General features: G+C 35.3%; 1 protein-coding gene across 1 annotated transcript; it reads left to right on the top strand.

The window, feature by feature from the left end:
* Positions 1–7,248: 7,248 nt before the first annotated feature.
* On the top strand, positions 7,249–8,001 carry LOC110280460 (uncharacterized). The gene is made up of 2 exons (XM_021141517.1): positions 7,249–7,488; positions 7,729–8,001. The coding sequence occupies exons 1-2, from the start codon at positions 7,249–7,251 to the stop codon at positions 7,999–8,001; spliced, it is 513 nt and encodes a 170-aa protein (XP_020997176.1).
* The last annotated feature ends 9,230 nt before the right edge of the window (positions 8,002–17,231 follow it).

Here is a 17,231-nt window from a genome sequence, read left to right as displayed (position 1 = left end):
TCTAGACACCACTGTGATATGTGGTCACTGGCTGGGGATTCTAGCAAAGCTGGATCACAATCCTAAGGGATTCACCCAGTTAAAGTGTCTGTGGCATTTATGTATCCGGTGGTAATACTAGAAAATAAAGTACTTAAGGTCACGGCTAAGACTCTAAAGAAGCTGTATTGAGGAACAAAAAAGAACTCAACTAGGAGAATCAATAATATCATCTGGATTCTAAGTACCTAAATATGCCAATCATTTTGAGCTTCAATGAAAAGTGAGATGCCAAAACTATTCAAAAGCAAAAAGCTATTAGTCCCGCTCATCTAATTGAAAATGAGCTTCATTGAAAATTCTGAGATTTATTGTATTCTTCTATTTCTTTTTAATCCTACTTATTTTTGGTTGCTTAGGGACAAGCAACAGTTTAAGTTTGGTATTCTGATGAACGGATATTTTATACATTTTTTGGCATTATTTTCATATAGTTTTCAGTATGTTTTGTTTAAGTTTTATTAAGTTTTCATAAGTTTTAGTGCGAAATTCACATTTTTGGATTCTACTTTGAGTTTGTGTATTTTTTGGTGATTTTAGGTATTTTCTGGCTGAAATTGAGGAGCTTGAGCACAAGTCTGATTCAGAGACAGAGAAAGGACTGCAGATGCTGTTATGATCTGATCTCCGTGCACTCGAAAGAGCTTTTCTGCAGCTATAGAAGTCCAAATGGCAGGCTTTCACCGGCTATGGAAAGCTAACATCCAGGACTTTCCAAAAATATATAATAGCCTATACTTTGCTTCGGAAATGAAGGCCCAAAATTGACGTTCAACACCAGCCACCAGCCCTATTCCTGGCGTCCAGCGCCCACAGGGGAGCAGCTGGCATCCAACGCTCAGGATGGAGTCTTTAGCTAGCGTTCAATGCCCCTAAGGAGTACTAGCTCATGGGAAATACTCAAGCTCAGTCCAAACAATCACCAAGTGGGCCCCAGAAGTATGAATTTTTGCACTATCAACTTAGTTTATCTTATTTTTGTAATCCTTAGTCATTCGATTAGTATATATATACAAGAGTTCATCCTTATTAGAGGACTCTTGCCCACTTTTACATTTCCATTTTATTTTTTCTATCAACATGAGTCGTTAACCTCCTAAGGTTAAGGTTAGGAGCTCTGCTGAGTTTCATGGATCAATAATATTACTGTTTTCATTTAATATGTTTGTTTCTATTCTCTTATGAAACCTCGTTCTTCATCTTATGAATTGAGGATGAACCATGACAATCACCTTTGTTCTACATAGGTTCCATGCAATTCCTGACCCGGATAGCGTTGAACTAAAGCTAGAGATTGCATTCCGGATTCCAATAAAACATCTGAGCAACTTTGGATATGTGACATATAATCCCGTTGACTATGGGTGTGTGAAGTCTCTGTGGCATTAAGGTAAGAGTTAGAGAAGCAGCACTCTCTGATCCGGAAGATCTGCCTTGTCTGGGCCACCTTGAGTAGGATCATGAAGGGGAGTGGATTGCTTAGAGCTTCATCTTCTGCTACAGTGAGAAACCTAGAGGTGGCTTGATGAGAGGTCATGAGTCATCTCAACATGGTGGATTACTGTAATGGAGGAGGTTAACTTGATGAGAGGACATGAGTTAATCACTTACGGCTGCCATTGAAGGAGTTAGAAAGTTATTGAAGAAGATAGCAAGAAAAGTTAATCCGGAAAGACAAAGCATCTCCAAAGCCTCAACCATTCTATCACCATTGAATTCTCGTCTATCCAGCAACATTTATTTAACTATTTGTTTTATGCTTTTTCCATGACAAACTATATTTTCTATCTGCCTAACTAAGATTTGCAAGGTGTCCACTGCTTGCTCAAACCAACAATCCTCGTGCAATTGATCCTGACTCACCTCAGGTATTACTTGGATGACCCGGTATACTTGTCGGTCTATCTGTGCGAATTCTGCGGAGCTAGTTTCGTGCACCACTCTAAAAAAACAAAAGTGAGAGTCTAAAATAAAAAAAAGCACTAAACCGGAGGGTTGCCAAAAGAAGATGCTGATGTCACTACCTAATCACTATCAGAAGTCAAGTCCATGATCTCTATATCTATCTCGGGATCCTCATCATCCTCAGAATTCAGATCCACAATCTATATCTCCACGATGTCCTCGTCGTCAGAAATAACGATGACCTCTGATGTACTCTGGCGACTACCATCACTACTATCATCTGCGAAAGCTGTACCATTAGGAGAAATCTGCTCAACTGCTGAGGGCTTACCAGAAGCTGCAGCGGAAGTCCCAATAGGTTCTATAGTGAAATGGTCAGAGGAGTGAGTAGAATGAAACTCTATTGACCTATCCAAATCTATTAGAGGAGACTCGGGGATGTAGTCATCGATGATAGAGCCAGGCTCAGGCACCTCCTGACCATTCTACTATGCTGGAACAGGAACTCCATGCACGTGATAAAAAAGATGATGAACAGAATCAGGATGTAATCAAGATAGCAAAAAAGCATATGCTGCATCAATATCAAAGAGGGGTGAAGTTAGCGAGTGTTGAAAGGAAAGATCTCTAACTACATACTTATGAACTCGAGGTAGTGCAGCCACCATATAGAAGCTGTGAAGGACAGGTTCCTCGTACACATAATGCTGCATGCGCTCATAGAAAATGACACATGTAGGAAGATAGGGGTAATAACTAGGGAGTTCTTAGTAGGGTCGGGATGAAACAAGTTAAGTTGCTTTTTATATATATCGGCCACGTGTCCTAGATCAATCAGACCACAACAAAGAAACATAGAGCAAACAACTATCAAGAGCAAATAGCACATAACATACAACCACAAGAACAAATTTAAAACACACAGGAAATATGCGCAAATAAGTATGATGCATGTCTAGTCCTAGTGCAGGTAATGAGCTCATCCGTCATTTTTTGACCCGTGCCTAACATTACATCCTTACAGACGTTGTCTCTCGTTGCTATCGCTTTGGGGTATGTTCCCGGAACATTCTTGGGTTATAGCGCTCACATGCTTTTGGGCTATAGTGCTCGTACCGCTCTCACGATTAAAGTGACAGGTCACATTATTGGGCTATAGTGCTCGTACTGCTCTTCAGCAAATCACTGGATAAATCGATGACAAGAAGAGTCAATGGTGTAGCACTTCCAACCATAATTATCTAATCACATAATCAAACAACTTTCAAGATATAATAATTCTTTATCCTTAATTCCACAATTTCTCAAAAATAATAAATTAAAATAGAGCGGATTATGAGATTTAACATTATAATCACTTTTTGAAATATCTCAGAGTTATTCTTAAAATCTATAAATACTTTTAAAAATATGCATAAATATGCCCACGGGAATAAATACATAAATATGCTTGAACTTCGAAAAATGGCATATTCTGTAAGTTATTTTAATTAAATTGATGTACTTTAAAATTTCTCTAAATAACTCTAAATTCTTATAAAAGACACCCAATCTTCATTGGTTACTTTATAAATTATTCAAAATATTATATAAATTTTTAAATACTAAAAAATTCTTTGAAATAAGTAAATTGGGTACGGTTCATCTGTTTTCAAAATAAAACCTTTTTTCGTTCGATTAGAGTCATACTTTTTCCAAGAACGTCTTCCACTTTAAACCCTTTATTGTAAATCCATTATTTTTTTTCAAAAACCAAACACAATTAATTTCAATAAAATTCCTATATTTATAAATAAATAATTTTATTCATTAAATCTTTCTCAAATTCCAAACCTTTGCTCTTTTTTACTCGAAACCTACGTTCAAAATATTCATTTAGTTATAATTAATTCCAAATCAAAATCTGACCGTTAGAACTCAGTTACATACTATTATATAACTCAGATTTCAGTCAATTATTCAACAATAACATCTCAATTCCTCATCCTCAATATGGTCAAAACACAACAACAAATCTAGTAGCAATTCAGCTAAACCTTCAATAGCCAACAATCACAGATTTGAACAACAGACATCAACAGACAATAATCCAACCACATATATCAATTAATTCAAAATTTTAACTAATTAAAGAGTCAAATTCTATCTCTGTAAAGCGCAGAACATACATAAGATACCGGAGGAGGTTTCAGATCGGTCAAACAAAGCGAAACATTGAAAACTCAGTGGTTCCTCCCCTTTCTTAGTTTGGCCGAACTGGTTCCTAGAAGAGGTAGCTCTACTTTGAGATTTCACCGAATAAAACGCATGTCACCGCATAAAGGAGAAAGATAGAGTCACTTTTATCGGATCAAAATTTTTGTGGGGGTCACGAATTCCAAGAAATCAAGCTCGAAAAGTCCGAAAATCAACAAAACCTCCAATTGCTCCCATGAATAGCTTTGGCTGATTTGTGGAGAGAGAGAGAGAGAGAGAGAGAGAGAGAGAGAGAGAAGATTTGTGCTAGTGTCACTTAATTAAAGGGGAGGAGGCATGTACCACGACATGTGGCGCATTAGTGCTACGTGTTACGATTTTGAGCCGCTAAATCAGCAAGGTTAAATTTTAAATATCTTGGAAGGTAATTAAGGTAGTTGGACTTGATAAAAATTCAAATAATTATCTCAAGTGGTGGTATTTAATTAGAATAAAGAATTGATAAATTACTAATATAAATAATATTAGTAAAGTCGGGCTTTTTTAAATCTTCCGAACCCAATATCAAGTGATAAATTACTAATATAAATGATATTAGCAAATTACTTAATAACATAATTTTTAATATTATATTATTATTCATTTTATTTAAAGATCACAAAAAAACTTATCATAGACGTTACGCGAATAAAACCTGAAATCCGCATATGCGACTCTAACAAAAAAAAACAGGATGTTACACAATGTGTCTCACTAAATTTAGCATGTATTCGTTCTGAGACTCACTACAACCTACTCATATCAGTAGAAATAACATTAATACTCACTAGATAGATAACAAAACAAAATAAAGTTTTAAAACCCAAACCTTAATTAAAACTAATGTATATTTCTTCTACACGGGATAAAACATAAAAATATGTGAAGTATTTTTTTTAAAAAAAAGTTTAAACAAAAAGTATATATAATAATTATCACTATAAATATTATATAAGGCTATAATTAAAATCAAAGTTTATATGATTTTAATGTTAAAAATATTAAAAATAATTAGTATTTATCTTAATCAATTTGGGTTTTGAGTAGTTATCTCACTCGTCTGCTTAAGTAAGTATTAGGGATTGGAATCCCACATTGTGTGTGTAACAATTCATTGGCTAACAGCAGACCCTTAATAAATGGAATTTTAATCCGTGGTGAATTAGTCGCCGACCCACAGAGTTGAAAAATACCGTGAAAAATGAGTATATGTCTTTAAAGTAGAATAATTTCTCATTGATAGTAATACTTACAAAGATTTATCTTTGTTAAAATTTATCTGAAAATTTTTATTTGTTGGTATCATATTCATTTTTGAAGTCAAAACAATATGATAAATATTGTTACCTGTTAAAACTTTACATTTTATGACATGATTTTCAAGTTTTCAAACTTATAGACTTGTACCACTAGAAAAGCTATCAAATTGATTAATATTCCTTGGAAACATTATCGGAATACCATCGTTGAGTATTAGTTTGTGTGAAAAAAATTATAACAACTTTTGTTATTCAATATATAATTTATTCTATTAAAAAATGAATTATTATCTTCTAAATTGGTCAATATATTTTTTTATTTTTTATATTATTTTATCTGACAATAATTACTGTTAAAGAAAAATAAAGGGCAATTTACTTGATTAAAATGATTGCGAAGATTCTTTACTTAAATGCAACAATTCCAGTTAGTTTACGTGAGTATCCTTTTTTGTTTACTATGTAAACCGTGGTAGGTAACCACGGTTTCCAATTTGTGCATAAACTATGGGAGGTTGGCACGGTTTTTATTTAGGAAACTTTGAGCATAAACCGTGGCTGCTTACCACGGATTATGAAGAAAAATTGCTACCTAGAAACCCTGCTTGGTCACCACGATTTAAGAAGAAAAACTGTGTGCATAAAACCCTGTTGGCTACCACGGTTTATGCTTAGAGTAGTATAAATACATAATCCGTGGATAGTCATCACGGTTCTCATTTGTGCCAAACCAAATTTTGTTCAATCTGGGAGGTTGAGAGAGTTTGTGGGAGAGGCTTGGAGGTTTTGGTGCCTTTTGGGTGGTGGAGCCATGGAGGACGAAACTCGCATGTACCGATTAAATGGCATTGCGTACGTGGCTGGATACATCGACCAAGAAGTTAGTTATTATTACTATTATTATTATTATTATTATTATTATTATTATTATTATTGGGAGTTGTTAGCATTATTATTATTATTGTAATTGTTAATACAGTTATTTCTGTTGGTATTGTTATTATTGTTATTGTTTTTATTATTGTTGTTGTTATTATTAGTTTTAGTGTTATTGTTATTATTATTCGTATTGATGTTATTGTTATCCTTGTTAGTAACTGTTGTTATTGTCGTCATTATTATTGTTATTGTTTTCTTATTGTTATTACTATCATTAGAGAAAATAGAAAACTAATGTGGGTGTATAATAAATTTTTTAAATTATATTTGCTGTTAATAGTATTGGTCGTATGTTGAGAATTTTCTTACCCACATTTTGCAGCCTACTAGGGTTATTAGTGGTATCAGGAAACAACAGAATATGCCTTTAAACGACCGAATTATACCGTATTTGGAAACTACTAGCTTGTATCACCTCGCTAGGCTGAACAGTCAATGGTTCTGGGTTGATGAGCCTCTACTTAATACATTTGTTGAGAGGTGGCGTCTTGAGACACACACTTTTCACATGCCATTTGGGGAGTGCACCATCACTTTGTAAGATGTGGCATATTAGCTGGGTCTTTCCATCGATGGAGAGGTCGTTAGTGGGTGCCTGACTGACTTTGAGAATCTGATGGAGAACGAAAGACCCGCATGGGTGTGGTTCCGTGAGTTGTTTGGCGAGTTACCGCTATAGAATAAAGTCAAGCAGATGATGGTATGCTACACATGGTTTCATAAGAGGTTTTGGGTTCTCCCAGCAGACGCGAGTGAAGAGACCGTGCGTATATACGCGCGTGCTTATATTCTGATGTTGTTGTTCTCTCAGCTGTTTACGGACAAGAACATAAATCGGGTTCACCTTCGTTGGTTACCTTATTTGGCATCGATGGACGATAACAATTGGAGAAATTCTATTGTTGAGTATTTAAATAATCTCAGCATCCCAATCGATAGAAAGGTAAAATTGCAAGCAACAAATTTTGTCTTGATGGCTGATGAGTTGTATAAGAAGGAAGTCGATAGAAGTTTGTCGAGATGCCTAAGTCAAAATGATAAATACATTGCTTTGGACAAAGTCCATAAAGGGATATGTGGTGCTCATCAAGCTGGGAAGAAGATGAAATGGGTGCTATATTGCAATCATGTGTAATGGCCATCTATAATTAAAGATTGTATTGAATATGCAAAGGTGTGTCAAGGGTGCCAAAATCGTGGTTCAATACAACAGATCCTAGCATCTGAGTTACATTCGATTATAAATCCATAACCGTTTAGAGGTTGGGCTTTAGATCTAATTGGATTGATTCACCATCCTTCATCGAAACATCATAAATTTATTTGGGTGGTAATTGCTTATTTCACAAAGTGGGTTGAAGCAATTCCTTTAATAGAGGTTGGACAAAATGAAATAATAGATTTTATTGAGGAACATATAATCCATCGATTTGGAATTCCTCAAACTTTGAGTACTGATCAAGGGACTATATTCACTGGTCATCGAATCAAGAAGTTTGCAGCCTCGAGGAACATCCATATGGTTACTTCAACCCCCTATTATGCACAGGCCAATGGGCAAGTTGAGGCAGCAAATAAAATCCTGATAAGTTTGATTAAAGAACAGATTGGGAATAGACCTTGAACTTGGCACGAAACGTTAAGTCAAGTACTATGGGCTTATCGAAATTCACCAAAAGGGTCAACAGATACATCGCCTTATAGATTGGTTTATGGCCATGATACTGTGCTACCATTAGAAATCAATTCGAAACTTTGAGAGTATCAAAATAGAATGACTTGCTAGTCAATGATTATTGGAATGCAATGTTTGATGAGTTGAATGAATTAGATTTAGAGCGAATATTGGCACTTGAAAATATGATTCGACAAAAAGAAAGTGTTGCTCGAAATTATAATCGTCGAATAAAGGAGAAATGTTTCAATATAGGCGAGTTAGTTTTAAAAGTTATCTTACCAATGGAAAAGAAATTGAGAGTTCTTGGCAAATGGTCCCATACTTGGGAAGGCCCTTTCCAAGTGATAGGATTATATTCTAGAAATGCATATCGAATCAAGGATATCGAATCAGGAAATATAATCAAATCGATTAATGGAAAGTATTTGAAGCAATATCATTGCTTCCTGAATTAGAGTTAAAGTGCATAAGTTTGAAAATAAAGAAAACCATTACAAATACTGAAGTCTAAGGTGAAGATAGGTAAGGCGCCATAAGTTTTGCCAAGTCTGAGCGTAGCTTTGTCCTTTCATTGTCCAAAGCTGAAAGCGCCTCAGCATGTATGAATTCTTCATATTGGGCATTGTCAAGTTGTTTCTTGCATTCTTCTTGTTTGGCCTTAATAGAAACGATTTCTTGTACAAGTTGTTGTTGCTCTTGCTGGGCAGTGGCTAAAGGTGTAACTATATCAGCTCTCCTCTTTTGAATTTTGGCAAGTTTTTTATTAATTTGAGCCAATTCTGCTTCAAGTTTTCTCTCTTCCTTGTCATAGTGAACTTGAATGAAAATAGCCTGAGAGATTCTCAAATCGAATTCTTCACGGAAAGCTTTGATTGGTTGAAGAGTTGTAGTATAGTTTTCCGATTTAGTTCTGATATTAGCTGTAAACCCTGCTAAATTAGCGAATAATTAGTCAATAAATTAATTTTAATAAAAGAAAATTAGAAATGCGAATTTAATATTAAAATAGTATAGAGCTAATTAAAACGAGAATTTTGACACCAATTTTATAAGATTTGGCCCAAGATTGGGCCAAATGGGCCGAACCGGTCAAACCGGACCCAGAATGGGCCCAAGCCCAACCCAACAACCCAAATTCACTTTAGAAGAAGCATTCTTCTTCCTTCCATTCAGCATAAACGCTGAAGCAACACCAAGGAAGGGGTAGAATACATGCAAACTCACAAACCCTCACCACAAGTTCAAATCCACATAACTTTTGATCCGGAGCTCCGATCGCCGCACCGTTTGTGGCCACGCGACCGCAGTGACGAGCTCTACAAAGTCCAGTACCATTCAAGGTGAGAAAATCAAAATCCCAGTTTCTATTCTCTCTTTTTTAATTCAGAAATAGTAAGATTTTTGGGTGTTAAGATTTTGAATAAATTGATGTTATAGGATCAAATTGAGTTGAGGAATGAGTGGTCTTTGGTTCGATTGAGACATATACAAGGTAAGGTTCATAAACCCTAGCCAATTTCAGTTCTAGTATGTTAAATGTGAATTTTGAGTATGTATGGAGATATATGTGAAATTAGGTGTATAAGTGTATATGTTGGAGGCTTAGTAGTGATTGGAGCTAAGATTTTTGTGGGTTTCTCTAAGCTTGAGGGGCTGTGTAGTGACTTGGGGGGCTGCCTTGGACTAAATATCGTAATCGACCAAGGTATGGTTTAGGTTTCGCATGTTTAATATGTAAGGTTTTGTGAAAACTTAGGCTAGAGCACTATAGGATAAGTTGAAACGATTAATGGTGTTAAATTATTAGTCTTTATGGTATTGATGGACAAGTTGATATGGGCATGTGTTGAGTAATTGATAACGTGGGTTGTATAATGATGATGGATGAAGGATTGATGATTATGGCAATTTAATGATATGGTTGAGATTGAGTGGTGTTTATGTGGAATTGTTGGTATGGTTATTTGGATTAATGTTGTGGTGATAAGTTAATAAGATTGTTGTTGTTGCTAAAATTCTATTGATTGGTTGGTTTATTATTGTTAAAAGAAGTGCAAAATTTTAATGCTTTAAAGTGAACTTGTATGATATAAATCATGGTAATTTCTGATAGGTACATGGAACTGAGGTTTCGAGGTAGGGTTGTGATATAATTTAAGTAGATAAGGTGATGAATAAGAGGAATGGTGGATTAGTATAAGTTGGAAACCTAGAGGACTAAATTTGGTTAGTGAAATTGAGAAGTCTTGCTGCAGAAATTTCTAAACTGTTTGGACAGCAACTTAAAATAAAAACTGGGAATAATCTGGGCATGATTTTTGAACCAACCCATTTTCCAAACAAATTCCTATAATTCACGATTACCCCATAAAAACTTCATGGAATTTGGCCAAGTGGTTTGGAAGATATGAATTTTTTAAGTTTAGTGGTTACTGCAGAATTTTCTGGTTTTCTGGTTTTACAGTACCAACTTCCAGATGCTATAACTTTTGATTTAAATGGATTTTTGAGTTTCTTCCAGAGGTATTTTAAATATCTGTGAGTCTACTTTAATTGAGTATCAATTTCATGTCCATAGCTACTTTGTAGAGTTAGTTATGTCTCTTAGAAGCTGGGCTATTCACAGAAAATTCATAACCAATTACTAAAAACAAGGCAGCAATTCCAATTGACATTTAATTAATCAAACGAGTGCTATGAACCTGAAACTTGTTTTTCCTAAAACTTAAGGGTGTAAAGTTTATCCTCACCAAAATCTAGGAGTAACAAATTAGAATTGAATTTGTTATAGATTTTGCAAAAATAGAGCTGGCTATTGTATTTTTCTGAATCTTCTTAAGTACAGCAGCAGATTTTTATTGAATTTGTTATAAAATTCAATTCTAATCCAAAGACGGTAAAACTTTGATTTAGATCCAAAGGGTATGTCCAAATTTGACTGTATGCATAAATGTAGGTAAGTAAAAGTGTGTAAGTTATCTCTAGGACACATTTAAAGTTAAACGGTGGTAACTTAGAGATGAAGAAAGATAACTAATAGTTGGAGAAGATAGTATTTGATTTGATAGGATGAAGGAAGAGAGTAATATAAGAAATTGAGACTTGATGATATTAATTAGTCAAGAATAATAAAAAGGTATGATCAATGAGTTGAGTGAAATGGAGAATGACGAGATTGAGACATGAATTAGTATTGAGAATAAAAATGATAAATTGTAAGATATGATTGAATAACCTGAGCTTGGGGCGTTGTCTTCCCCATGTCAGCTGAGATTTTCCCGTGGTATTTATTGAGAAAGTGCAATAATGTCGCGAGTATGCCAGAGTTGCATATGTATGCTAATGATTGAATATTATTAAGCTTGGGGTACTATCTTCCCCATGTCAGCTTGGGGTATTCCTTTCCCATGTCAACTTGGGGTGTTGTCTCTTCTCCCCATGTCAGCTTGGGATTCATCTCATGGATATTATTGAGCTTGGGGCATTCTTTCCTCATGTCAGCTTGGGAATTTTCCCCATGGTGTATTTTGAGCTTGAGAACATGTCGGGATGGCTACGTAACCGACAGTTGATATCAACGGCCATAGGACAGGTATGCATCATGCGCTTGTGTTTGTTTTGATTGCTATGTATTATATGAGATTGCCTAACTGAATATATATCCTGCTACCTGCTATACTTACTACTTGCTCTATCTACTTCTTCTTGTGTGTGAATTTGTCTGGTTGCTTGTCTCTGTATGATTTATGGATAACGGAGGAACAGAGGAAGGGTAAAATGGGTTGGCATTGATGTTAGGTTTAAAAGTGAGTAAGTCTAGGAGTGTTTTAGATTACCTACCTCTTTTTATGGCCTCTGCTTAGAAATTAAGTTTTATAACTGTATGTTGGAGTTCTAGGATTGTCTTTGGGATTTCCAGGACCTTATATATTACATACATGGCACCTTTACCATGCTGAGAACCTCCGGTTCTCACCCCATACTGTGTTGTTATTTTCAGATACAGGTCGAGTGGCTCCTCGGTAGGCATCTGAAGGTTCTGCGGCGAAGTGGTTTACTTTGGGGTCTCCTTTTGTTATTTTGATGTATATATATGTATAGTTTCTCCTCTTGTATGTAAGAATACTTTGTTTATGTATCTCTTAGAGGTTTTATGGAGAACTAAGATTTTGAACATGTTCTTTTGGGTTATTATTATGTATATATATGTACGTATATGTTCTCCGACCAGCCTTGACTTCGCAGGCTGAGTCAGGAGCTAGTTATGCTGTGTTTTTGGTCCTCTACTTGTATCATCTGTACATATATGTTATTGAACTTTAGTTTTCTTCTCACGCAAGTAACCACGTTTTCTGAGGGTTGCGCTTTTGAATTTTGTGATCTTGTTTTACCTGTTTTTCAAGGCTCCTAGTTAAGTATCTCTTTCTATATATATATATATATTAGAGGTCGTAATACCTTACTATCTCAGTCTTATGACTTAAGCATAAGATTAAGTATGGTAGGGTGTTACATTAGCCACTTCATTTTTTATTTCTTGAAGTTTTTCCTAGGTAGTTATGCTTCTTTTGGCAATTTGTTTGAATTGATGGATTAAGACAGAGTGTGGGGATGGAGCCTAAAGTTTAAAAGGTGAACTCAAAAGATTAGATAAAATCTCGCTTAGGGCTGCATCATTGGTCCATTCGATGGGTGGATGGTCCAAGAGCTTGAGAAGTGAAAAAAGTTGTTCTCGAGCATTGACACTCAGCTCGGATAAGGGACCAGATGTAGAATGACCAAGGAGTATAGGGGAAGAAATAGGCACTTCATCTTCTTGAATGGCTTGATTTAGGATGGTAACCAGGTTAACCAAGGTGACATTTGTAGATCCAGTAGAAACACCCAAATCTCCAGATTCTTGACCAAGCAAAGGTTGAGGTTCAGCTTGTTAGGGAGGACTGGAGGTTCTTTGAGGAGAAGGAAGGGTTTTTAGAACTCTAGATGGAGAATCTGAAGCAATAGTCTCAGCGACTCGAGAGGGAGAGTCAGAATTGGGGGCTACTTGATACACAGCAGAAAGTGCAGCTTGGTTGGTTAGAGAGACATGTCCTAGGATCAAAGTTTTTGTGGGAGAGTGATGGGTGTGCTCCCTTGTTAAGTCAACTACTTGTGTCCCAGTCGGAATTGGAAAAGTGACTTGGAGAGGCTGAACAGACTCTGTGACTTAGATAGATGAATATGATGTAGTTTGTCCTAGGTCTTGTTGTTGTTGTTGATGTTGCTGATCAGGTGCCAGAGATGAGGTGATTGATTGTGCAGTAGTAACAGGCTAAAATGTAAGGTACAATAAGTTCAAATTTATTGTGATTAAATCAAAATATATGTGAAAATGATATAGAGTTACCAGAATGGGCCTTGTTCTTCGAACTAATTGTGAGCCTGAATCTGAATCAAGTGATCCTCCGATTATGAGGATACAGCAAGGATATTCCGAATAGATGGCTCACTTTTAGCAGAGCTCTCACTCGACGGTTGCAATTGTAACTAAAGAAAGGTTGACATTAAAAGAGTTGCAAATATATGTGATTGTTAAAGAATTTCAATTAAAGAATAATCATATCGATATAGTTACCTTCCTAGAAGTCTTCGAAGGTGTTCGTCAACTTTTTCTTATTGTTTGGCGTGAAGAAGTTGTAGTTTTAGCCTTTCTTTTTTTAGTTCTATTTGGAGAACCCTCAGCAACAGGGACAGCTGGGATAACAGAGCGTTTGATCTCTTCCAAGGTACGATTGTACCTAGAATAGTAAGCAGTCCACCAATCGAAGCAGGATTTTGTGATGTATGAGCTTCAATCGTAGACGAGGTGATGATAGCCTTCTTTTTGTTGTTGATTTTTCGAAGGGCAGAGATCAAGGTATTTTTTGGAAGCCAAAGTAATTTGGCAAAATGGCCTGCTATTTCTAGAGAGTGAAGTCGGGATAGCTTGTGAAAAACCACGTTGCCTGGCTGTGTAATGAAGGGCATACAGAGTCACCTTGAAACGTTCTTTTTTATGTTGAGGTAGCCCTGTAGGAATCACTTGTACAACCAATAAATTTGCCCAACTCCTGTTGGCAAGCTCATTTTCTTCAGTATCGATTGAGAAGAAGAGACGCTCGAGCCAAGTAGGACCATAATTTCAACGCAAAAAAAGGGGTGAAATTGAGGTTCTCATTGTGAAAGTCTTTGCAAGAATGAGAAAAGAGAAAAGATAGTCCAAAATCGGTCTTCGTCCGATTCTGCTCCTGGAAATGTGGCTTAAAATTGGCCAATCAAAAACTTTCAATGTGTTGTTTGTCCATAGCACCACCTTCAAGTGTAATCAATGTTTTTCGAAAGTGGCATTAAGCCATAGTTGAAGAAGTCAAAGAGGACCACCTGTACTGATCAAATAGTTATTTCAAAGACAATTGACAAATTGGCCAAGTTCTTCGAAGATGTGCCCTAGAAGAAGCTTGGCCAGATTAAGGTTATTTCCTTCATGAAGTAGAGAAGCAAGAGGAAGGAAAAGTTTTGACATTTGGACACTTCGAGAGCAGAAGACAATTGCATTTAACCAATAGAACAGAAAGGCTACATGTTCACCGTCTATAATGGCAGGGCCCTCTGCGCCCATATGTTGAGCAATAAAGTCACTGTAAGAATTTGTGGAAGCAATATTGTACTATTGCCTAGGCTGCATGTCAGAAGTGAAGTCTGGAGGACTAATTAGGAGTCCTATAATAGCAGCCACGTCTAAAAGTGACATACCAATCATTCTACAAGGAAGGTGGAAGTTGTTGGTAGTCCTGTTCTAGAAAAAGGTTACTGCTCCAATCATCTAAGGGAGTGTTGAAGGTGAAAAATAAGAAAGTCTCAAAAGGTCTTGAATTCCAATAGCCCCCCAAGCAGCACTCTTTGATGGAGTAAGACGCTCATACTAGGCCGTGAAGTCAGTTCCTCGAGGAGTGATCTTAGGTTGTTCCGAAAGGATTTTTGGTTGGTGAAGAAGGAGATATCAAGGTCTTGATTGGTCAACAAGTCTTCCCCTTGAACATTGGGGAAGAAAGGCAGTTTCTTGTTTGCTCTTTCTAAGTTTTCAATGGGACCGACGAAACAATGAATGTCTTTACCCACAGTGAAGGGAATAAGGATTCTAGGGTCATTGACTTGATTCAAAATATGAAGTGCTGGAGGAGCCAGTGGTTGTACCATGGGGCCTTTTCCTTTGTCTTGCGCAGCGGCATAGGATGAAGAAGCTGCCATTGAAGAGCAAGGAAGAATGAAGATTGAAGAGTAAAAGTTGTACGAGAAAGATGAATGCAAGAGAAATTTAGGAAATAAGAGTTCGAGAAAAGTTGGACAAAGACGGAAGTGTCGAATTTAAAGGGAGTTTTACTATAGCCATTATTATAGAGGGAATTCAAAGAGAAAGGAGGTAACTTTGCGAAGAAGGCGAAGTAGTGGAAAGAGAAAGTGCAAGTCACGGGAAATGTGTCGAACGGGTCAGAATTAATGGAGAAGGTAAATGATAATTATGGTCATTTTTAAAGTGATTGATAACTGGATTAGGATTAAGTGTTTCATCTTTCAAGGAATGGCTTCGAAGAAAACACATTAATCCTAGGGGCAATTTGTTAGTTGAAAAATATTTTCGACTAGGATAAGTTAATTCGAAATATTGAAGAGATGTTAGGATGGGAGCAAAGGTCGAAATAACGAACATGCAGGCATTTATTAGAAGTTTTTTTTACACGGACTCGATCTATACATCTTGAAAAATCGAACAAGTATTCGATTAAAAAATTGAACGGGTTTTCGAATAAAGAATCGGACGGTTACATTAAGTAGAGAAGTTGAAGGCTATTTCCAAGTAAGGAATTTACGGGTAACGTTTATCAGCAAAAGAGCGGAAACGGTTACCTGGGGGTGCGCATAGAAGGCAGCACCATGCAATTAATGGTCGATTATAGAAGTAGATTATAAATATTAGCAAGTTTTAGGGAATAAAGGTTGAAACTTCTCTTCAGAAATACACTCAAGCACACTTACATCCCCAGTGAATTTCTGAGTTTGCATTCGAGTTCAATTTCTATAGGGTTCCTTCCATTGTCTTTAAATTTTCATTTATACTTTTTATAAAACTTTACTTTTCCTGTCCAATTTATCTTTCAAGCAATATTTAATTTCTTTACCCAATTTACATTTTAGCATCTTTAAATTTTATGTCAAAATTCCTTTGATTCAATCGAATGCATTTTATTGTTTTGTTTTGATTTAATGCAAAACATTTCAATTTCAGTCAATTTACTTTTGGAATTTTTTCTTTTACACTTCTTTTACCTTTTTGGCATCTTTTTTTGAATTTGTTTCTTGTTCTAAAACTCGTTTAATTCAAGAATCTTTGATACACTTATAGAACTGATACTTGCCAAAGAGGAGTATGTTTTGCTCCCAGACCATTAGAATCGAACAACCATCGATTTGCTAAAAATTGACAAAATAGAAATAAATTAGTAAAACTATAAAATTGAATTTTAATTTTTGTGTATGAAATATTTATCAAATGAATTAAAATTTTATAATGAACAACCTNTAACTAAAATTTTCCTCAACTGTAATTTGTTCATCTCTTTTAACAAAATAAAAATTAGATTAATCTAAAAACATTAAATTTAAAAAATATTATTATTAACTAAAAAAATAAATGGTTCTCTATGATTAATTCTAACAACAAATCAACAAAAAAAATAAATATGAACTATCAAGAACCAATTTATTGAATGGTCCAATAACATAGCAAATAAAAAAAAGCTAATTATTAACGGTAAATCATAACAACTAATTCATATCATTAAAATAGAATAAGATTATGCCACTTTTTGATAGTGTCATGATTGGTACAACTTTATTTAAAATGTTTAGACGTATTGACAAATTTAGTGTCACTAATCTAAGTTAAACATATAAAATTTATACATATGAATATTTTTTAGATCTACATAGTAGACTTTAAAAAAAGTATATATTATATTAAGTGAGTTGAAAAAAAGAAAAGAAAACGAAATGAAGGTCGTAAGAGAAGAAAGAGTGAGTGAGAAAAGTTAAGAAGAAGTAATTAGATTATAAGAATATTTTAGATATTTTAAGTTTTAAGTGAAATTATAATAAAATAA

The sequence above is a fragment of the Arachis duranensis genome, chromosome 4 (assembly GCF_000817695.3).
Source record: "Arachis duranensis cultivar V14167 chromosome 4, aradu.V14167.gnm2.J7QH, whole genome shotgun sequence".
NCBI classification, from domain to species: Eukaryota; Viridiplantae; Streptophyta; class Magnoliopsida; order Fabales; family Fabaceae; genus Arachis; species Arachis duranensis.
This window is presented reverse-complemented; position numbering and strand designations above follow the sequence as displayed.

Coding starts and splice junctions, on each gene's coding strand:
- LOC110280460 (XM_021141517.1), top strand. CDS start 7,249: ATGGACGATAACAATTGGAGAAATTCTATTGTTGAGTATTTAAATAAT. Junction 7,489..7,728: donor CTGGGAAGAAGATGAAATGG/GTGCTATATTGC, acceptor TATTTCACAAAG/TGGGTTGAAGCAATTCCTTT.